General features: G+C 32.2%; 2 protein-coding genes across 2 annotated transcripts; both read right to left on the bottom strand.

The window, feature by feature from the left end:
• Nucleotides 1–1,225: 1,225 nt before the first annotated feature.
• On the bottom strand, nucleotides 1,226–1,396 carry HELRODRAFT_70706 (hypothetical protein; the record flags this gene model as incomplete). Its single annotated transcript, XM_009032908.1, has 1 exon — nucleotides 1,226–1,396. A coding segment is annotated over one exon (171 nt), but the record flags the coding sequence as incomplete, so codon positions are not given.
• Nucleotides 1,397–14,122: 12,726 nt separating this feature from the next.
• On the bottom strand, nucleotides 14,123–19,861 carry HELRODRAFT_189874 (hypothetical protein; the record flags this gene model as incomplete). The annotated part of the gene is made up of 9 exons (XM_009033171.1): nucleotides 19,135–19,861; nucleotides 18,983–19,063; nucleotides 18,399–18,691; nucleotides 17,973–18,045; nucleotides 15,857–15,954; nucleotides 15,377–15,491; nucleotides 15,190–15,282; nucleotides 14,826–14,947; nucleotides 14,123–14,144 (listed from the first exon to the last, which is right to left on the bottom strand). The coding sequence occupies exons 1-9, from the start codon at nucleotides 19,336–19,338 to the stop codon at nucleotides 14,123–14,125; spliced, it is 1,101 nt and encodes a 366-aa protein (XP_009031419.1). The 5' UTR covers nucleotides 19,339–19,861.
• Between the last annotated feature and the right edge of the window lie 4,225 nt (nucleotides 19,862–24,086).

Here is a 24,086-nt window from a genome sequence, read left to right as displayed (position 1 = left end):
TTTTGCAGAAATATTTTCAAAAAACACGCAATTAAGTTGTGTATAACTGCATTCTTATTTGAAGTATGCTGTGCTGCAGACGTGTTTGCATGTTCCTTTAATTTGGTGTGAAAACATTATATTAGCTAGCTGTAAATTACAAACAACAACAACAACAACAACAACTGAAAATAACAACATTAATATAAATGATTGAAAAATAGAAATTGTTAATAAAAGTGATGATGGTGAGAGGATGAGGAGAATATCGTTGGAGAGTGTAGCACAGAAGAGAGAGAGAGAGAGAGAGAGAGAGAGAGAGAGAGAGAGAATGCGAATGCTACTTACATTTATTTCACACAAACTCCTCTCTCTCTACACTCTAACGAAACTAAAGAACATTTTACATACTATCAAAATGATAAATATATTTTTTGCTTATAATAATGACAACTAACTTATTACCTATCAATATTTTTATCCCTTAATTAAACAAAGTAGTGCCACGAAGTTCGTTCGCCCAGGCAAAGTTGCGAATATTGTTACTAAAAATGTTCAACTGGTTACTTTAGACAGAGAAAAAAATTCCTTTATTTAGCATGATAATGTTGCAAAATTATGCAACCTACAGTTGGGATTCATTGAAAATAAACTTTAAATAGAGGATGACAAATAATATAATATGCATGGTACAACACAAAACTCTGTCAAGTTCAGTTTACGGGTGAAGACAATTTTTAATGATCAAACCATCACATTTTGGTTATGATGGGGTTTGTTGCATTCGAGAATAAAAATAATTTTATTATCTTTATTATGATTTAATTGCTGAGAAACATTTAGCAGAATTCGAGTGAAAATATTATGCAGAAATTTATAGAAAATTAAATTGCATAGTACAATTGAAAAAAATTACTGTGAAAAAATTTAAAATGAAATGAAAGCATGTACTGCAGAATAACAAGCAGTGCAAACGCCAAGCCAGAAATACAAATGTTTATCCAAGAAATAAAAAAACATAAATTGTGATAAATCAAGGTGAACAAGATCTAATATATATATATATATATATATATATATATATATATATATATATATATATATATATATATATATATAATCTATATATCTAATATATATATATATATATATATATAAATAAATTCAAATAAGAATCTGTTGCAATTGATGAACAAGTGGAACATGAAGAACATGAAAAACATGGTGAACTTTATGAACACGAACATTACAAGCATGATGAAGAAGAATGAACTGGCTGGCTGACCTGCAAGCAGAAGGTCCTCATGGCAGGTATGGGAATGATGGCTGCGAGAATGAAGCAGAGGATGTTGCATGCTGACGTCACAAGGATGGTCGCCCCTGTCCTCTTGTAGCACATTCCTGTCTGAGACTGAAATTAAAAAAAAAATTGAAATTATTGAGTTGAATGAAAATTTCAACTTTCGAAATATTAACGTTTATCAAAACTTGACAAAAGTTACGCTTTAAAATAGCACATTTTATCCATTTTTTTTATTAGAAGAGATTTACGAAAAATTTTCAATTTTTTTTTAATACGAAGACAAGTTCGACTATTAAACACATTTGTTTTAAACATTTGAACTAAATAACCCCATCAAGATTTGAATTTGTGAAATTAGAAAAATAATGTTCATTCATGATAGATAAAAAGCTGAAGGCAAATAATGGAGCACTGAACCCACATGACACGCACAACAATTTGTCTATCTGTGCAGTGTGCTATGCTGTGCTGTGATGAAGATGCTGAAGAGATAATATTTAATTGCAGTCAGCACATGGTGTATCTTAAAATATCTATTGAATTAACGATCCAATAACTCTGAATTAAAGTTTTGTTTGAGTTTATAAGTTAAAATATCTTAAATTATCTATTCAATTAACGGTCCAATAACTGAATCAATGTTTTGTTTGAGTTTATAAGTTATAATTAAAAAAATAATGTACAAAGGCCAACCATAGTGTCAATACACACAACTTATAATGAAGTCAACATAACTATTTTTCGCTGACGCTTGGAGAGTTTAATTATATTTTCTTCTTTCATTATGCATAAACTTTATAACTTTACACAGGTCTGCCTGCTAATAAACAAGCTACGCGCACACATTTCACGCACGCGCTTCTATATTTTGAATGTACTGAACATATAAACAATTAACAGTTGTTCAAACAAATAATCGAACTGACAAACCCAGTATAATATTTTAAAAATATAAATCACAGTTTATGCTCTTGAAATGGTTTCATCACTTCACCATATCTAAAAAATATATTTGCAAAACTAAACAAAATAAGAACGTACATTTCAAAAAATGTAGGAAAGATCTCATGCAAATATGTAACATTTAGTACGCATAATCGACACAAACAAACAAACAAACGAACGAACGAAAGAACGAACGAACAAACAAACAAGCCGGATGAAGAGGCGAGCACATGTTACATGTTAAGATGCACGCACTTACAGTTCCGACAACCATGTAGGCGGCCTGTTTGAAAGGAAACTTTCCACACGAACTCGCGTGAAAACATTTTTTTGAACTTTGTATGCGGATGAATTACATATCTGTACGTTACATGTGAACTTGAGATTGCAAGGCAGACGAGAAAAAAACTTAACCAATCTTATTTGATATGCTGTCGCTTCATTCCGTGCGTACTTATTCCTAATCGTGAGTGATAATGGTTAAAAAAGTGAGACCTAGAAACAGACGAGCAAAAATATAACCATAAAGAATGAAAAATCAGTGTATGAGAGATTTGATTAAATGAATAAATAAATCTTTACTCAATACAATCAATTCAAACAGCAAAATGTTTTATTATAAATATGAAAATATGGAGTTAGATCCCAGCAAGGATTGGATATATATTAAAAAATATATATTTGTCAAGCCATTAAGGCTGATGAAATGCTTATTGAAATATAATAAAACGTCTTTTCATTTTATTAGCGATATCACTATTAAATCTTACACCGTATCATATACCAACATGAGCCCCGATATGAAGTACAATTTAAATACATAACATAAACGTGCACTGCATATAGTCTGAGTTATACAACGTAACATAATATATACATCAAAAAATAAGAAATGCAAGTATAAACAGAATAGAACAACAACTTAATTGTTCAACAATATTTCAAACTCATCTATGTATGTGTGTTAATGTATGTGTGTGTGTTCAGGTATTTGTGTGTATGTGTGTGTGCCAGCATTTGATCAAAAGAATTATTTGCCTTATGTTTATTATTATCATTATTGTTTAGAGAAATCACATCTGTTATTACTTACATTGTGCTTATTGTTATTGAGGTTGTACATGCACATTATAAGAGACCACCATGTAAGTAGCTCTAGCTAGCTTATATAGTTCTTGCTTCATAAAATAGTAGAAGAGTCTGTTAACATTTAGATTACACTCTGTTCTTTCTTGCAGTCCTATCAGCGCATTCATTCATTGTTAGCTTGGGTCTGTTTGAATATCTAACAATGTATTCGTGTATGTGTGTGTGTGTGTGTGTGTGTGTGTGTGTGTATGTGTGTCTGTCTGTATTGTGTGCATGTAGAAGAGCGTTTATAAAAGTATGCGTGTGTGTGTGTGTGTGTGTGTGAACGTGAAAATATAGCATATAAGTGTGAGCAATTTTTCATTTTTATGTTTGTATATGTTCTTCTGCTAATGCATGTCTCCACGTATGTGTAAATATTTGTTTAGGCACTGTGTGTGTATGTATACTTGAACATCACGGTGGCCAATATTTCAATAAATTTTTGTATTTTTTTTTTGTGCAGAGTTTGCTTCTTGGGTGGTTTCAGGAAAAATTTTCTAAACTGTATATACATACAAGTCTGTGTATATAATAATAAGTTATATATCATAGGTGCACTTTACATTTGGACCTAAATACACAAGATTTATATAATACGAACGTTTATACACACCAAACGAGCCATGGGAAAAATTTTAAATTTCGACAAAATCTGCCATGATTCTCAATTAAACCAGCGTGCAGAACTAACTAACTGCATTTTTTTTCTTATTCCAATCGAAATGTTTAACTTGAAGTTAAATCAGTAACAAGCACCAAGCCACTCAATCAGTAAATAAGTATGTTGTACTGTAGTCTTAGTCGGTGCGCTGACATATAAAATATAATGAACATAATTTCTAAATGACCTGCCCAATTGAATGTAAATTTAAATTGTGAACAATTGAAATGTATGTGGCACGCAAATAACTCACGGATAGAGATATATCATCAGTGTTGAGTCTTGCATATGTATGCATCATCAGGTACAAATTATCCACTGATAATCCAATAGATACGAAGGGGATCACCTGGTTTTGTTTAGTTGGTTGGTTTGTCATTAAATTTATTTATCCATTTTTATTCATTTAATCGTTCCTTTCTTCGTCATACACTCCTTCGTTCATTCATCTAATTTGAATTTTAATAAAAAAAAATGTCAAGTGCAGCCCATAAAACATGCAGTAACAACATAAAACAAACATCAAATCGCCACACACATACACATGCACACACACACACACACACACACACACACACACACGCACCACACACAAATGAATCAACGCGTTGTGCTAGAGTATGCCAGTAACTTTTATGCCTTTCAACTGATGTTTATGTTTTATGTAAAAAAAAAATACGCTAGCCAAGCAGCATGTAAATTTGAATCGATCAAGTATTAAAGCGTTCTCACGTGTAAAACAAAACAACAAAGACACTCACTGCACACACACAGTTAATCATAAAATGTGACGACCACAGCCCAATCATAAAAAATTTTACACATAATCATCTTCGTCATCATCATCACGGCTGCTATTAACAATTACAACTGTCACCAACGTCATGTCACCGCCTAAAACCATCATCATCAACATCATCATCAATATCATCATCAACATCATTACTATGACTGAAATCATCACCGGCGCATAATCTTCATTATCTTCATCACCATCAACATTAACAACAGCGTGTGATTATACTTATGAAAAATCAAACTTGATTGTAAGTAATCATCCCATCATCATCATCGTCTCTATATCATCACTTTAATATCATCATCATCACTCTCTTGCTCACACACAGACACACACAGACACACACACACACAAACTCTCACACAGAGACAGCGCTATCTCACTTGAGTGGTGATTGCGTTAAACTTCAACTCAAGGACAGAGCAGACCCCGAGTCCACTGGCGGAAGATAGTGAGAGAAGGAGGAGGCCGAGCACCATGGAGGACACCTGACATCGAGTTTTTCTCGCTAGGTTCGCCGATGTCACGCAACTGTATATAACCTGGTCATCGGGGAACAGATGGTGATAATAAGAATGATGAATAAGAAGTGATGAAGAGAAAAAGATGGGATGATGAAAATGATGTCGATGATCAATTCGTCAATTATAGAAAAATTATAAAAAATAAGGACCAACCAACACCACCTCAATAAGAAACTACAAACATAACCGACCAGACGAACCAACACGATCAAAATGATGATGATGAATATGAAGATGACGACGGCGATGATATATCATTTGATTGGATGTGGTGTCAGCGTATTGAAAGCTGATGATTAAAAGATTTGCTCATCTGCTATAAATTAGCATACATTGTGGAAACCATCTTTTAACACGCAACCTTAACACAAAAAAGATGTTCATCAAGTACGGTTTCAACACAGGGAAACATCATTCAATTGATTTTAAATATACTCCAACAAAAACCAATCTCCCAATAACTACCAACACAACTATACATACATACATACAAGACTGAGTTGATTGCTGACTTGTGTTCATGACAAAAAAATTGCCAAAGAACCAAGTTCTTTATTATAGTTTTCTCAAGTTCATTGATTGATCGATTGACTAATTGATTTATTTGTTTAATTAATTATTTAATTAGTTATCTAGACAAAATTTTTCTATTATAGGTGAAGATTAAAAAAAATAAATGATTCGGATTTGAAAATGATAGTATCAAAAAGCTAAATGAATAATTAAGCCGAGTAACTAAACTAAATTGCACGAAATTCATGCACATCCATCCGTAACATCCATGCTGTTTAATCAAAGTGGAGAGGTTTTCTTAACAAGATTTGTTTGGCTCGGTTTAAAAACGTCAATGAAACAACAGAAGTAATCGCAGGCAGGTGTTACTGCGCCGCGTTGGATCGAATCACGAATTTCGATTTATTTATGTCCGCCTGCATGCGATGTTGCTTCTCATAAATTATTATTACATTTAAATAAAATACAAAAGTCTGCAATAAATACGTACATCTACACATACGTACGAACGATACAACCAAATTGAAAATGTAATTTATTGAGAAATAATTTTTAAAAGTTGGAATAATAAAAAATGATTTTCGGTTTTATAATAAAATAATGAATATAAAATTTTAACAAATGAATAAATAAAACTTAATTATTTCTTTTCCATAGATTAATTAATTAATTACCTAATTAAATAATTAATTATTCACAAATTCAAATTTGAAGTCAAGCCTTGTTATAAATAGCAGGCACACACACACACGCAGGCAAAGGTGACATGGCAGGCGCAGGCGAAGGTCCAACAAATGATGTTTGAAATAAATAAACTGCCAAGTTGCATCATACAATTTGAAATCATCATATCACCACACTCACGCTATTACCATCATTATCATCTTCTTCTTCACCATTGCTAAAGTTATAACCGTCATCATCCTATACAGCATAACCGTCATCATCATCTTTGGAGCCTTTGCGGACTTGAATATGAATAAATAAATATATAAATATATAAATAAATAAATAAATAAATATCAAAAATCTTAAAAATGTGTACATTAATATTTAGGGAATACAGGCACAGAGGGCAAGCAGAAATAAGGCGGAACGACAAATCAGAGAAAGGTTAGGATTGAGTGAGAGATCATTGAGAGATGAAACCAACGAATGCATAGCAAATTTTCCTATCTTATTATAATTCTTCACTTAGTATATTTCAAGACATTTGTCACTATTCCATGTGTCTTTTGGTCCTTCAGCTCATTATTCAAATTCAAATCCATTGTTTATCAACTCTCATTTCACAGTCATCATCAGTTCGTCATATTCATTCATTCCTTCGTCATTAAGCTGTCCATCAGATAATCATTAATTCATCCATACGTACATTTAACCGGCCATTTACTCACTCATTCATCCAGTCATCCACGTGTCCATCCAATAATTCACTCATTCACCCATGCATGCATTCCCTTCTATTAATTCATTCATCAATCTGGCCAACCAGTCAACTAACTATCCATTCGTTCATTCATTTATTTATTCATTCAGTCAAATACCCAACCAGCCATTCATTTATTCATTCATCAACCTATCCGTACATCCATTCATTCATTCACTCATTTATATATTTATCCATCTAATCAATCCCTCACTCACTCATTCATTCATCTATCTGTCTATCCATCCATTTAGCCAGCCAAAGCCAGGCAGTCAGTTTTCTGACAATGAGATAATAAATGGTGTATAAGTGGTCATAACGTCTGCGTTGATGTCATCATTAATTTTAATCGCCACCATCGCCACCACCACCACCATCATCATCAGCATCTTCTCGTCATCAGCCTCTTCTTCTCTACCACAAAGATATTCAATGCATCATCATATCATATTTTTTTAATCTTTCTCAGTTTATATGCGTGCAACTTTTAGCCACAAAAAAATTAAGTAAAGATTCTACAAAATAATGATGACAACAACAACAACAACAACAACAACAACAATAATAGTAGTAATAGGAAGAACAATAATGATGATAATGATGAATACCACCAAGGCCATCAGCAGCAGCACAACCATCGTCATCATTATCATCAACACCTCCAACATCATCGTCGTCGTCGTCGTCATCAAAAGACCTCACAATGAGCCAGGCCTAATACAGACTTGCTCAATTATTATTATTATCAGTTTCCCTTTAAAACTGAAAAACAATTTAAACTCTTCTTCTCATTTCAAAAAGTCAAAAAGTTGAAGTAAAAATTATATTCGCTATTTAAATTTCTTCTCAAGTAGGAAAATAAATTTTTTTCTCAGCAGACAGCTTCAAGTTTATTTTATAACATACCACAAAAAAATTTGGATTAAAACTTGTATTAATTTTTTGATCAGTAAATTCTATAAATGAAGAAACTACAAGAAAAAAACGTATTTTAACCAGACTTTGTTGTCAATTTATAAATCTCTAAATATCAATTTCTTAATAATATTCATAAAAATATGATAATGACGATAATAGAAATAGTGTAAGTGATAATGAATGGAACGATGACGAATGAATGAAATGATGAATGAATGAAATGATGAATGAAAATGAAATGATGAATGAAAATGATGACGAATGAAACGTAGTGTAAATGGTGACCTGATGGAAAAAAACCATTAAAATAACTGAAATGATAATAAAAGTAGAATGGCTATGTAGAATGATGATTAGGTATATAAATTACAACAAATAAAAAAATAAGCGACCTAGTTAAACCTATAGTTACAGTTATCTATCTATCCAACTATCTTGTCTACCCATCCATTCTGTATAGTTAACTCAAAAACAACGCTTGCGCATAAATCTATGGAAAGAAAAGGTAGAACTTACTAACTAAACTAGCGCCATTGTTTACACAAACACAACAATAACTATCTTCTTCATCTCATTCTGATTACAGTAAAGTAATCAACTGCTACAAAGGAAACCACACACAGGCTGTTACACCGTCATCCTCATCTTCTTCTTCATCATCATTATCATCTTTTGTGCTTACAGCAAATCATCAGCATCAAACGCATCACTATCATCGCTATCATCATCGTTTACGTGCATATAATCATCATTATCAATAACAACAACAACAACGTCATTATCATCATCAGTATCATAATAATCTTTCGTTGCCAGAAATATTTTATAACAAATTAGATTGACTAACCATGGTTAAAAAAGCCAGAGCTATATTCATGTAATTAGTTTGTGAGAACTGGTCCAATATTTCAGCTAGGTTTGTTGACGTGAAAACGTGGATGTCATCGTTTGCTTGCTTCTTCTTTAGTGGCGTCTGTTGTAACTGCTGCTGCTGTTGCTGCTGCCGCTGCTGTTGTTGTTGATGATACTTTTGAGAATATTTCTGCTGCTGAATGTCGTAAGGAAGTCGTTGCTGCTGCGGCGATTGCTTCGACTGATGTTGTCTTCTGTGCTGCTTGAAGTTTTGCTGCTGCTGTTGTTGCGTTTCAGAAAGTTTGTGCTTTTGAAATTGTTGATTGTAATGTTGAATGTAATCTGTGAACTTATTGGCGGCTGTGAATGATTCCACTTCCTGATTTGAAATTGAATGGTTTTTTTTTATTATATTCTAGCAGCTACTGATATTCGAATACATCACACTCATAAATGGGAGTATAATTTGAGAAGCAAGGCTGATCAGCAGAACAAATGAGCGAATAAAACTAAAACATGATCCCAAACAATCATCATCTTCATCGTGCCCACCAATTTCATAATCACTGCTGCACTCCTCCAACACAAATCCACTCGTAGAAATCTTTCACCATCCATCATTAAACATTGAAGAGATCAACAAACCCCCGTCCTCATCATTAACTCATTATTTTGAACATCCTGTCTTCATTAATTAATTCATCAATTCACCCATCAAAAATCCGCCCATCAATTCATAAACTCATTAATTCATAATTGCATTCATTGCTTCATTTACTCATTAATTCATTAACGCACTCACTCACTCACTCATTTATTTATTCACTCACTCTCATACTATCCAACCTTGACGAATTGTTTTTCCCAAAGTCGTAGAACCTCAGAAGCAATTGTCCTGTTCAACTGAAGGTTCTTCATTTTTAAGGTCTTCTCGTGCGTGTCCAGCAGATATCCATCGCTCATCACGTACACCATCGTCTGGAAGGCCTTTATACTGAATAGTAGTTTAGAGCTTATAGTGAGTGATGCCGGCAGCGCGGAGAATTCATCAACTTTGAACGACATTTCCAGTTTCATTTTGTTGAAAAAATCACCAGAAACAGTAAGAAGTCAGTTTCGATATAAAACTTATATCTTAAAAAAATGATATGAACAGTGGACAACAAATGAATGAATGAACCATAACTAATGAAAGCAAACACTCTCAACAACGAATTCACGAACATACATTAAAATTAAAACACTCACACAAAGAGATAGAGAGATAAAGCAAGAGAGAGAGAGAGAGAGAGAGAGAGAAAGAGAGAAAGAGAGAGAGAGAGAGAGAGAGAGAACGAGAGCGACATAAACTGAAAGGAAGAGGCGGCATACCCGGTACAAGTAAATAGCGTGAAATTGCAGGCAATTAAATTTTGGATTTGCACGCACCAGATGATCTGAAGAGAACGTGAACCACACACATGTACTGTACATACATCATCACATCACACATGCAAGCAAACAACAATCTTACAAAGTATAAACTCATAAAACAAACATTCATTCTCATGTGCAACATATAACACACGTTATGTATATTGTATATTCCGAAGAGAGAGAGAAAGAGAGAAAAAGAGAAGGAGAGAGAGAACCAGCCATCAACCACCTTATTGACATAATATGGTGTTAAAAATCCACTACTTCATTACCTCATAAAAAGTTGATTTTGAGAGTTTGAGAATAACTGGCTCATTTTTTTGCTATTTTTTAGTTTAGAAGATTAAAATATCTACCGTGCAGACCCAGACGTGTATTGTAGTTGAAATTTATTAGCGTAGAAGAACAAAATGTAGAAACTTGTTCGCATTTGTGCGTTTGTGTGCGTGCGTGTGGTGTGTGTGCAGTTATTTGCCCACCATCTTTGCACACCAAGTTAATACGAACTCATGAATACCCGTAATAAATAAAATAAATAAACGGGTAACAAAAATATCTTAGATTGCCCAGCAAACTATATCTAAATTGGTGACAAATGTAACCCACTAAATGACTTTTTTCCTATTTCTACTTCAAATGTTAAAATTTAGTAAAAATTGTTATTTACACACACTGCCCCATAAAATTAACGTTGACTACTTTTTACATAACAATTGTAAGAATTTAATTCTTTTAACTAATCCTCTCAAGAGAATCCTCACTCCAACGGGCATCCATTTACTTACATACCTCTTTATCAATGATAAAAATATAATAATTTTTATGTTTTAGACTGTTTTGAGACTTTTCTGCTCCTTCGGTTTACTCATATTTGTAAAAAAATACTGATGTTTAGTATTGATTGAATGGTTCAATAATTTGTTTTCTTAATTTCAAAGCCATTTAAAAAACAAAGTTTGATAGAAAAATAAGTTAACATGGATCTTTATCATTCACCATCAATTACAGGCTATAAAGATTTGGAGCACGGACAAAGAAATGCTTTCCTCTTAATAATATTGCTGTTAGCTTAACAAAAACTTCAAAAGGATAAAATCTGTTTCAAAATGTTTTCACTGTGGTCTAATATTTTAAAGTGATATGAACAATCGTAAAAACATCATAGTAATTAAACATTACATATTTTAAACTTAAAAAAAAGTAGAAGTCATTTTTTAAATGATTCCAAACCTTTATCATTATTCATAATTGAGTGAATGTGGATGCAACAGTACGAATGAACTAAACTAGAGATTAAGGAGCAACGAATGAACAGCGAACTAACGAACAAGAGTATAAACGAACAACGAACCAAACAACAAAAACAAACGAATGAACTAAAGAACAAGCAAGAGCAAACCAACAAACACATTCCACAACAACAGGGGAATGAAATTTCATCAAGCTGGGCCACCAAGTTGAAACCATTTGAAGATTTCGTATCATGTTACTTCCCATTGGATAGCACAATTTATTTAACACATCTATATGAACTATATACATACATGCATACATATATATACTATACATAATAACTTATATACACATACATCCCCGCAAGAGAGCGTTGCATTGCATTAAAAACATACTTAACAAACTTATAATAATAGTGTAAATATATATTGTTTAACGAGAATGTTGTGAAAATAAAAATTTATTTCGAAAAAACTTTTTCCCTTAAAATTTTAATTGAATTAAGCTACAAAAATAATTTCTCCAGCGGAGTAATTTATATCAAACTTTGGTGGTGTCAAGTGAAGGATAGGAGGAGTAGTACAGAGCTGATGTCAATGATGGGACTGAATGAGGACATTGTGACATTGATAAGGAGATCGAGATTGCGGTGGTATGGACATGTGTTGAGAAGGGATGAAAGGGTCGGGATTAGGCGAGCGTTGGAGTTCGAGGTTGAAGGAGTGGTAGGAAGGGGTCGTCCCCGATTGGGATGGAGAGAGCAGGTGGAGAAGGACAGGGTGAAAGCGGGGTTGCGTGATACTGAGGCGAGTGACAGATGTGGATGGAGTCGAGGGGTATTTCGGTTTCATCATAGGTAGCCAAACGGCAACCCCCGATCTCGGGGAAAATGCCGTCTAAACGTGTGTGTTGTTTTGTTGGTGTCAAGTGGTAAACATGAATGAATTCAAGATGTTGTTATTACAAATCAACAGAGTATTACAGAGCCACAAAACTTATGAAATGCTCAACTGCAACAGTTGAAATGCTCAACTGCAACAGTTAAGAAATCATTTTAATGCTACTTTTAAAACGTTTAAATTTTACAAGAGATAACAAAGATTGATTCATTACGCTCCATCGGCGTAATACATGGAGATAAAATTTTAGAATGTAGAAATCCTTGTGTGACTAATGACCTTGAATGGGAATAAATCATGGACCACACGCGTTGATTGCAAATTTGCAGAAATAAAGAAAGAAAAAAGGAAGTGAAGTGAAAGAAGGTAATTACACACAAACGCATGCACGAACGCACACAGACGCACGCACACTCATAAACACGTACAGACACGCACAACACAGCGCACATACATGCATGCAGGTCTCTCTGTTGAGTGTATATGCATCAAACTTCGCATCGTATGAGCAAGATATAACTAAGCACAGAATAATAATACGAAAAAGAATAATAAGAAAGAATGTTTACACCCCATACAACGCAGAATGACTGAAGAAATGATTGATTGAGGGAATGAATGAACGGATAAAGAAATGAATGAGCAAACGTCTGACTGACTGAGAATGTGAATGTAAATAAATACATTCAAAGCTTACACTCAAGTAGAAGTTTAATGAAAGAATTAATGATCAATGTATGCACGAACGTATTTATGGCCTAACAAAGACCACCCAACTTAACCAAACAATACAAAGTAAAAGTGGATGGATAATATGAACAACATAAATAACAGCCTTTTATGAACATGGCTTATAATTGCAACGTAACATAGTAATAATAAAATACTGGCAACTAACAACAAAGATTTAGCAACTAATTGTGATAATCGGCAGAAAGCCATAAGAATTGTATATTATTGTGCGCTAATAAATTAATAAAATTGAAAAAATAATTATTTGTAAGTCTGTGCTATGTTCGTTTGAATAAATGAATGTATTTGTACACCAGGATGAAATTGAAAATCATATTGTTTCAAATTTTTTAAATACCAAAAAATAGTATAATAGTCCAGGCCTCACAAAAAAATCTGACATACATGAAATTGTCATAAGCAGAATGTCTTGAATTAGTTTGATTGAAGAAACCTGCAGACTTTATAATTTATCCGAAATTGCATTATGATTACCAGAAGAAAATAGAATACATAATGTTCGAAGTAACCGCGAGGTACCATATTATGTTACATGTTTTGTTAAAGCCCCTACCTACCCAGGGCATCTTTTTATATCGTGCCTAATAATAGAAGCGGGAGTGTACAAATTCACTGAACGTGAAAATTGAAAAAAAAAATGAATGAATGGATGAAAGTTGTGAGCATAAAATGGCTTTGCTGTATGAAGTAGAGTAGTGTGATTGTTAAAATTATGTAGGTAGGTAGGTAGATCATTGCAGAAGAGTAGAGTATCAAGAGATAAGAAATTATCTAAGAGAGTTGTATTGGCTGTGTGTGTACATGTGTGTATGTATTTATGTATGTATGCATGTATATAAGTATGTATATAGGTATGTATATAGGAATGTATGTATGTACGTGCGCATAGATGTATGCATTCATGCATGTGCCTACATATTTATTTACATACGAAATAGAATTACAATTCAATGTAAATTAAAATAAGAATAGGCGGTAGAAACAATATAACAATATATATATATATATATATATATATATATATATATATATATAAAGAATTATATATTATTGTAGTATATATATATATACATATATACTATATTGTAGTATATATATATACATATATATATATACATACATATATGTACATATACAAGAACATGTAATGAATGAAAGATGACTAGTTAAACTTTCAATCACTTTGTTTATCTTATAAACGCCTTTATATTTATATGTATATTGGAAAATTTTTAAAAGAATAATATTTTAAAAAGATGAAACAAATACACATAAACATGAAATCACACGGTAATGCATGCATGTACGTACAAGCATAAAAATGTGGGCGCATCGTGCGATGTTCTTAAACATCAAACAAAGCAACTACAATAAAAATAAAACTTTGCGTCTGTCTAAGTCTGCCGTTCTGTTTTAATGAGAATAATAAAAGATAGAGTGGAATAATAAATAAAAATAACTGGAGCAAACCTGGTGAGATGTTGGGTGTCGTTCCACGTCACACCTCCTAACAAGAAATTCACATTCCAGCGCATATACTTGCTGCTGATCCCCGAACAACCGCTCGACAGTAACGACATCACATCCGGTAGCTTCGAGGTTCATTGTTAAAATGAAGGTCGAGGTATTACAAATTAAAGGAGTGAAGATTCAAAATATTTCAGAATGAAGTATTGAATAAAGATTGTTGTAATATTTGTTCAAATAAAATGAAATGTAAAAAAGAGACTGCTGTAACGAAAAGAATGAAACTAAAAAGGGTACCTCTACTTTGAAATACAAATAAACAGAGAAATGAAAGAAAGAATCAAAAAAGTTAGAAACACAAAGAAACCTTTTTGCTGGCATAATTGGGTGCAGTGGTGGGACACTCCTCATCGAAAGGATTCAAGCAGGGTTTCTCCTGGTAGCCAGATGTTACTCCTGCCTGTATGGTTTGAGGTGTTAGGTGTTGAAATGCAGTGCTTCAATGAAAATTAACAGTTAAAAATATGGAGAAACATTTAATAAACTAGAGCTACCTTATCCATCAGCTCTTTGAAGTACTTGGCGCTGAGCGAGGAGAATGTTCGCAGGCCATTTACCAACATTCTGGGGTTCAAGTTGGTCCATTTGAACTCTATGGAACCAAAATTTCTAAAAGAGAGAGATCAATAAAACATTATATACTAACTATTAACAAGGATTAACAATATTAAAAACATTGAACAAAAAACTTTTTAAAATTAAGTGGAACAAACTTGCAAAGACGTTACTTTTAATAGCAAAATGACACTAACAGATCTCTTCTTGACGTAAAATAAAATATTCTCAGTTGCGTAACGCAACGGAACACGTTGTATTCAAAGCATAATTGAAAACACTTGAATCTATGTATATGGCTAACATTGTTGCCAGATTATAAACATTAATAGCAACTGACTCTTCCAATTAATTGCCAGGCTAATAACATGACCGCTAATACTTGAACATTACACAAAAAGCTGAAATAAATTACTAACGGTATTTTGACAGGATCCTGAGGTCCCAGAAGTTTGCTGCCCTCCCAGAAGCAATCCAGCGGAGTGACAATCACACAAGTCTGCAAGCCATCCAGTATCTGAACACAAATGGTTTCAACTCATTTTTTATCCAAATTCTTCATTTTCTTTCATCATTGCACTTTTTATAGCGTTAATTTGCTTCATATTATAACAGATGATCAGTAATGATTTTATATTCTCATCCAAATTATCCTAACAGTTGGCAGTTTAAAATTAGGAGAATAATAAACATCTGACACTCAATTTTCAACAAAGCAGAAGATTAATAATAATTAAGAGTTTAAATACATTTAAACTCAGAGAACATGAAAAAAATTTGGTTTTGAACGGTGTGAGCATGTATATGTTAGCATAGTAGCTCAAGCAGAGTATAATGATAAAGAGTTGAAGAGCAAAAGTTGTTCACGTGTAGATATGTACCCGGTGAACAACATTTGATATGAAGATCATCAATATTATTAACAAAGTAATTTGAATGCTCAAAAATGTGCAGTACAACTGCAATTATAGAGAACCAAAAAACAAATCTGCCATTAAATAAAGTGCTAACATTTGAAAAAACATCACTTTAATCATTGTTATTGCATCTAATTATAATTGGAGAGGCCTTCACTTCTTCATCATCATCATCACCATCGTTGTCATAATTTTTGTCACCATGCACAAAACAATAGTAATAGTGATAATAAAAATAAAATTATTGAGTTTCTTTATATTATTACAAATGATTTTATTACTATAAAATCAATGCAGATCAACGATATTGTCAGGTCTGGATGCAAATGAAGTTACAGGGCTAAGAAATAAGACATTGATTTACAATAAAAAAGCGTTTAGTTTTTATTCAAGGGCAAATTAGTTTATTATAAGATAATTCATAAATGTTTCTTGGTGGTATGTTTCCTTTGCATAATTGATACATTCCAATAAAATATAACAAAAAATCCTGAGAGTATAAAAATGTGAACAAAAATACGTGCGCCACGGTAGGTAGATGTAGTAGTAGTAAGTAAGTAAGTACTGCAGGATTCTAAATCCTTAAAAAATGCCTAAATGTAAACATAAACAGACCTATATGCGAAAACTGTTGGCAGTATGTTAAGCGCCTATATGCATGCATATACATACTTCGATACATACATATTGTATGAAGAACCGTTGGGAGTTAGTAAACATTACACAGAAGCATTCAGCATAACATGTTATGCACATTCAAAAAATGTTTATGCTGTTATGTGCACGTGTGTGTGTGTGCATGTGTGTGTGTATATGTGTGTGGTGTCTGCTGCACATAAATTATATTTATTTATCTTTATAAGTTGCATATCTGATTTGATTATATGATTATTATTATCATCTGAATGGAGTTAGTCATTGAAAAGGCTCTCCTCAAAATGAAATAAATCTCTAAACTCTAAACTCAAATTAGACGTTAAATTATTTATTTTATTAACAACTACCACAATTAAACAATAACAAACAAACAAGAACAACTACTACTATTATCAACAGTAATTAATAATAATTAGCATAATATATATCTTATTGAATAAAAGATTATTAATAAAATGATATACGCTAATTACACTGTTAATACCTCTTTAATAGCTATTTGCCAAGCATCAAAGATTAAAATAAGAGTAATAGTAGTAGAAATAGTAGTATTAATAGTGGTAGCGGAAGTAGCAGCAACAGCAGCCGCAGTAGTAGTGGTAGTAGTAGTAATGGTGGTAGTAGTAGTAGTAGTAGTGGCAGTAGTAGTAGCAGCAGAAGTAGTAGTAGCAGTAGTAATGTTAATAATAATAATAATAATAATACATAAAGAAAAGAGCAGATATCAAAGATTGAATGCAGTTGACAAACAGACAGGTTGTCAGGCTAAGATGGATTATTATAATTTCAGAACAATTAATTCTCATTTAACTTAGCAAAGTCAAGTTTAAAAAAAGTTTACCATAGAAACAAAAATCAAAAATAAATCATAAATTGTGTATATAAAAAAAAGAGAGCCCTTATAAGGCCATTTTTACTAGAAGAGCAAAAGAAAAACAAATTTTAAATGGGCAATACCAACCTTATCTATTTCGTGATCATCATCTACATTTGGGAACCTTTGCGCATGACACATGTCGTAGAAATTCCACTTTCTAATTAAAAAAGTATGGGGGTAGAATTAAATCTCATTAAATTGGAAAAAAAATTAACCCAACATCCATAATTAAGTTAAAAACATGTTTGACGTATACAACAAATCAACAACTTAAAATTTTAAGGTAAAACAAACATCTAAGAATGAACAATTCATCAGCACTATAATCAAACCAAACAATTGTCAGGAAATGCAAAAAATAGCAATACGATACAATGCAAAACAATTCAATGCAATACAATACAATAATAATATCTTATAAAATACAACACGAAACATTCCGATACAATGCAATTCATGCAATAAAATACAATACAACAGCTACGGTGTCACAGCAACTAAACCACATACATGTTGTTAACGTTGACGAAAGCAGATGTAGCAGCTTTCATGACATCCAAGTGATAGAGCAGCCTCTGCACCATCCTGACATTGGCAGGACTGCCTCCACACCCTTCCAAGCCACAGACATTTTGCCCATCATCATCCTCACTGTCGTCATAGTCATCGTCTTCCTCATCACCATAGTCATCGGGCAAGGTTTGCATCACAACTTCACTCAATATTGCTCTCTCGTTGTCCAGTATGGAATCTGTATACTCTGTTTCTCTAGCCAGGCGACTTCCAACTGCATTTAAAAAATTCTTTCGACATTTTAAAAATGTAATTTACACTGAAAATGGTAGCCAAAATATACCCAACATCAACATCAAAATTTGGATTAGTTTTTAAAAATAAATAAGTAAATATTGAAATTACAAAAATAAACTCCAACCATCAATCCACAATTTATCCATATGAGTTTCCATTTTGATGTACCGCAACCCCAGACAGCATAAGAGCAAAAGAATTAACCCAAACAATGTCGACTTAATGATGTTTCTTTGCAAAAAATTTCCTAACTTGAATGAAGTTTTTTGTATAGCTGATCTAACCTTTAAAGTTCTTTTTTTGCCGGTAGCTTTATTCTGTGAAAAAAATCCAAAATGTGAAATATTTTTATTTTTGTCATTACACTATCATTTGACAATTTTTAAGTGATTTATTAATATTTAATTTATTTATTGATAAACTTTAAGCTGCTAACCTTTTTGGCAAATTCATATGCAAGCCTGGCATCAACATAACTAGTTTGGATCTGGTAATCACTGAAATATATGCATTTCTGCAGATGAAGATCAAGACTGCCATCATTAACTGAGCTTGCTACTTCCTTCATATCTTCCTCACCATCTTCACCATCACCTCTACACGCCCAAGAAACTTTGGCAGTCTGCAAGGAAATGGCCATCTTCACTGTTTTTTTGTTACCATGGCTGTCTACTTGCTACCAGCAGCAAATGCTCCTTCATTCTTTTTTTTTATCCGAAATAATAAATCAAAATATGATGACATGTACTTCAGATTGAGATAAAATTAATAATTAATTACAGTATTTTACATTTATTAATTTAAATTTTATTATTTGTTTTTATATTGATCAATCTGGCATATCGTTTTATTAATTAAAATTAAATACTAAGCTAACTATTTTAATTTTAAATACTAAACTAAAGTCTAAAGCAAACAAAAAATTATGTGCTGTCAATCTTTTCTCTCTAGTCTTTCTCTTTATCAATTAACTACTCAACAATTCAAGGTTCAACTTTCTAACAAGTCAAGTTCAATTCAAGAATTTAATTAAATTAAAATTAAAAAACTACTACATTTTTTTATAAATTGATTTTTTCTGAATTTATATTAACAAATATATCCAAGAAACGTGGACAAAATATTTCACTTTTGTATATTCCGGCACTTTTCTTAACTCGATCTTTCAAACTTTATTTGTAACAAGAATGAAGTTAGACCGTTCTTTATAAACAATTGCTTCAAACGTTAGTGAATGCAACGACAACTCACACAAGCAACCAGTTCTATGTGAGCTAAAGGCATGAAAGTGCTTTATTTGATATATTTGTATATACATATATATATATATATGTGTATATATATATACATAAATACATATATATAATTAGTTTAAAAAGCGAATTTTGCAAACAGATGGGCCTTGAAATTAGCTCTGAACTTTGTAAGTGATGGAGAAGAAGTCAGGGAAGGAGGTAGAGAGTTCCAGAGAAAAGGGCCAGAAAAAGCAAATGCAAATTTAGTGTTTAACGTTAGTTAAAAAAGTGAGAATAAGGAGATCGTAAATCGGGGCGTTTAAGTTCAATTAGTATTTAGTAAATAATTTAGATTGAGACTTACTTTATAAGCACGAGTAACTAGCCAAAGAGCAGAGTTAAAAGCTTTACTTAAACAATAAAGTGTAAAATCAGAAAGACCATAGTAGATCGAATTACAATAATCAATCCTAGATAAAACTAAAAAAGTAACAAAAAGGAAAAGAGTAGGAATATCAAGAAAAGTCAAAAGTTTTTTATTCAACGTAGATAAAAGTAAGAACTTCTAGTAACACTATTAATCTGAAAAAAAGAAACATGCTAAAATCAAAGATAAAGCCTATACTACGAAATTTAAAAGATACATCAAGGGTTTTAAAATCAAGTAAGATAACAGAAGAAATAGTAATAGAGCGTTTAGATTTATTAAAACAAATAAATTCAAATATAGAAAAATTGAATTTAAGACACATATAGTCAGACCAAGCGATAATTGAAGGAAGACATAGACTACGAAGAACACTATTGAGATTAGAATGAAGAAAAGAAGTATAAAAATAAGAATTACAGCATTCAAAATTCAAAATTCTATTTATTTAAAATCCAAAAACACAAAATGAAAAAAAAATTGTGCAGATTTAAGAAGATCACATAAAATTAACAAAACTTGTAAAGACCACCGTGAATACAATAATCAATTTAAAAATAAGAACACACATATATACAAAAGTTGATCAATTCACTAGAAGTATGACTGACTGGTGTTACACATTACAGTTAAGTCATTAACATATGCATAAGCAGTCCAATTGCACACAATACAACATAAAATCGTAGTATTTAATTAAGATAGTTCATTAAATGACGGCTATGCAAATATGTAGGTTAATTAATAATTAAACAAGAAAACTGAAAAGGAACAAGAAAACTGAAATTGTTTTGATTGTTTCCACCCAGAGTTAAATTAAAGTAAAGTTAAATTAAAGTGACCAGTGAAAAAAAAGCTGTTAATACGAGGTAGTTCAGAAGTATAGAGTATAAATATAAGTGAGCCAAGGATAGAACCCTCAGGTATCCTAAAAGGAAGAGTGGAGAAGTTAGAAGTAAAATGAATAAGAACAGCAGAAGAAAAACGATTAGAGAGATAAACCAATATAGGCAAGAATCAGTAACATTCTGATCTAGCTGACTCAAGAGAATAGTATGATCAACAGCATCAAAAGCAGATGAAAAGTCAAAAGAAAGAAGATGAGTTATTATCACTAGAGAGATTATATAGTTTTTAGACAATGTATTTCAACAAATGCGAACATCAAAAGTTACAGTTTATTTATTCTGCAATGGCCATTTCAATCCCGATGTGGAAATAATTACTCAAACCTATATATTGATACTTATGTATTTCAGGCAGCCGTTATAGAAATGTTCTGTCAGACACTAATTCGTTAACTTACATCGTGCATTTACGGCAAGGGTGCATTTATCAATAGCTTCCACATTAGTTATATTGAATACTTGTTCAATCTATTTTTCGATAAAAAGAAAAACAGTTACTGCTGAATTGAACAAATTTCAAAAAGAGTTCTGCTCTTTAATGTATGGCATCAATTTATTCCTTGAAAACATCTATCTCAAGTCAACTTGCTAATCCTGAAATATAGAAAGAAGTCTTAACGTTATTTTCGCTGTAATGTGCTGATAACAGTCTATTGATTTATAACCCCCAACCGCTAGAAATAATTTGAAACTTACAAACATATACACTATAGTTTATACATTCACACGTACGTATGTCATAGAGGTTAACTTGTGTGCTTATGAAGTATTATTTTTAGTTGGATGAAATGGTATGAAAAACACATCCTTTATCATCGATTGGTGTAACATAATAATAAAACGTAAGTAGAGACGGACGCACATTAATTCATAATGCTATACACACAAGCGCGGCGTTAAAAAGGCATTTATACACATCATCAGGACTTACGTAGTGTACGTGTAAGGTATTAATATCAATTAAGCGTGGAAAAGTAGAGACACGTATGAACACACATACACACAAAATGACAAATGATAAATAACCATAAACAATTTTCTTTCATCGTTACCGACTCTTATTTCAAAGGTGGTCTGGTCTACTATATTGTCTGACTGTGTGTCTGTTTATGCGTGCTGTTGTATGCCTTTTATGCAATGCATCCATACGTCATATACAAATACACGTATATGTATATGTATGTATGTATGTATATATATATATATATATATATATATACGAATATTTATATGGCGCTAATTAAAAAGTTTTTCAAAAGCGCTTACATACAAATAGCATACGCAAACATAAAATAACATACAAAATAGTCAAATAAATCAAACATTAAATAAACATTAGATCAGTGAAAAAATGAACATCAATGATTGACACTACTGCGAAAATAAATGTTTTCAACATCTTCTTAAATTTCGCAATACCCAGAGCAGGGTCTCGTAGGTCTTTGGGAAGACCGTTCCAGACTCTAGGACCAAACACAGCAAAGCTTCTAGCTCCAAGTTTCGTTTGAGCCAACGGCACCGACAGATAGTTTAAATCGTCCGAACGCAGGTCGAGGGAAGATGATGTTTTCGACTGACATTTGTTCTTCAAATACTCTGGTGTGGAATTATTCACACCCTTGAACACTATTGTGCAAACTTTAAAAATTATTCGCTTGTCGAAAGTCAACCAATGAAGCTGAGCAAGAATCGGAGATACATGATCAAATTTATACGCACCATGAACAATTTTTGCTGCACGGTTTTGAATAGACTGTAACATTCTAATAGATTTATCGGGTAAACCATAATACATACTGTTGCAGAGGTCCAACCGAGTGTGAATGAACCGCATGCATTAAACCTTCAATCGTGCTTTTGTTCAAGGATTTTCTTATAGAACGTATTTTATGTAATTGAGCAGCGTACACTTTAGTTAGTAGTTTGATGTGATCAACAAACGTCAATTTTGAGTCAACGATCATTCTCAGATTAGTGGCATTACTGCTACACTCAATATTATGTCCATCTAGAATAACAAAATCAATCTTGACTCGCGACAGCTGCTGCCATGTGCCTACTTTCATCAGTTTAGTTTTACCCTGGTTGAGTTTCAGTCGATTTGATAACATCCACACACTCACCTTAGTCAAACAATACACTAATCTAGTAACAGCATCTTGAAATTTATCAGCAGGACAGCTGACAATCATCTGTATGTCATCTGCGTAGGCATGACAAAAAACCCCAGATTTATCTATTATTTCTAGTACGTCGGAGAACGTATATGTGTGTATATATATATATATATATATATATATATATATATATATATATATATATATATACACATATACATATACATATAATTTAACCTTTATGACGATATATCAATTTATATATTTTTTATGATGTTGCAAACATTTGCTACTTATCTTTATATTTAGTTGTTTGCTATACACGAGTGTAAATAAATGAATGTGTGTATATATGTATAATACATACATGCATTAAACATATATTTAAATGTGTGTTGTGTGTGTGCGTGTGCGCGCGCGCGTGTGTGTGATGTTTGATTGTTGTAAAAGTCACGTACATCGCGGATGCATTGTGCTTTTGAGATAGTGCATTGGTCCATGAACAAACTAAAAGAATTGTTTTTCTTGAAATAAAATGGAAGATCATTTTAAACCCCAGCTGCCTAGCGCCGCTACGGTTCTTGTCAGCAATTAATCTTATTATGATCTCTAAAAATCCTTTTTGGTTACTGGTTTTGACGGTATTATGACTCTTAAGCAAGTGATCATCTAGCTTCTAAATCTTATTTATTTTCCATTAG

This window comes from Helobdella robusta (assembly GCF_000326865.2).
Source record: "Helobdella robusta unplaced genomic scaffold HELROscaffold_9, whole genome shotgun sequence".
NCBI lineage: Eukaryota > Metazoa > Annelida > Clitellata > Rhynchobdellida > Glossiphoniidae > Helobdella > Helobdella robusta.
This window is presented reverse-complemented; position numbering and strand designations above follow the sequence as displayed.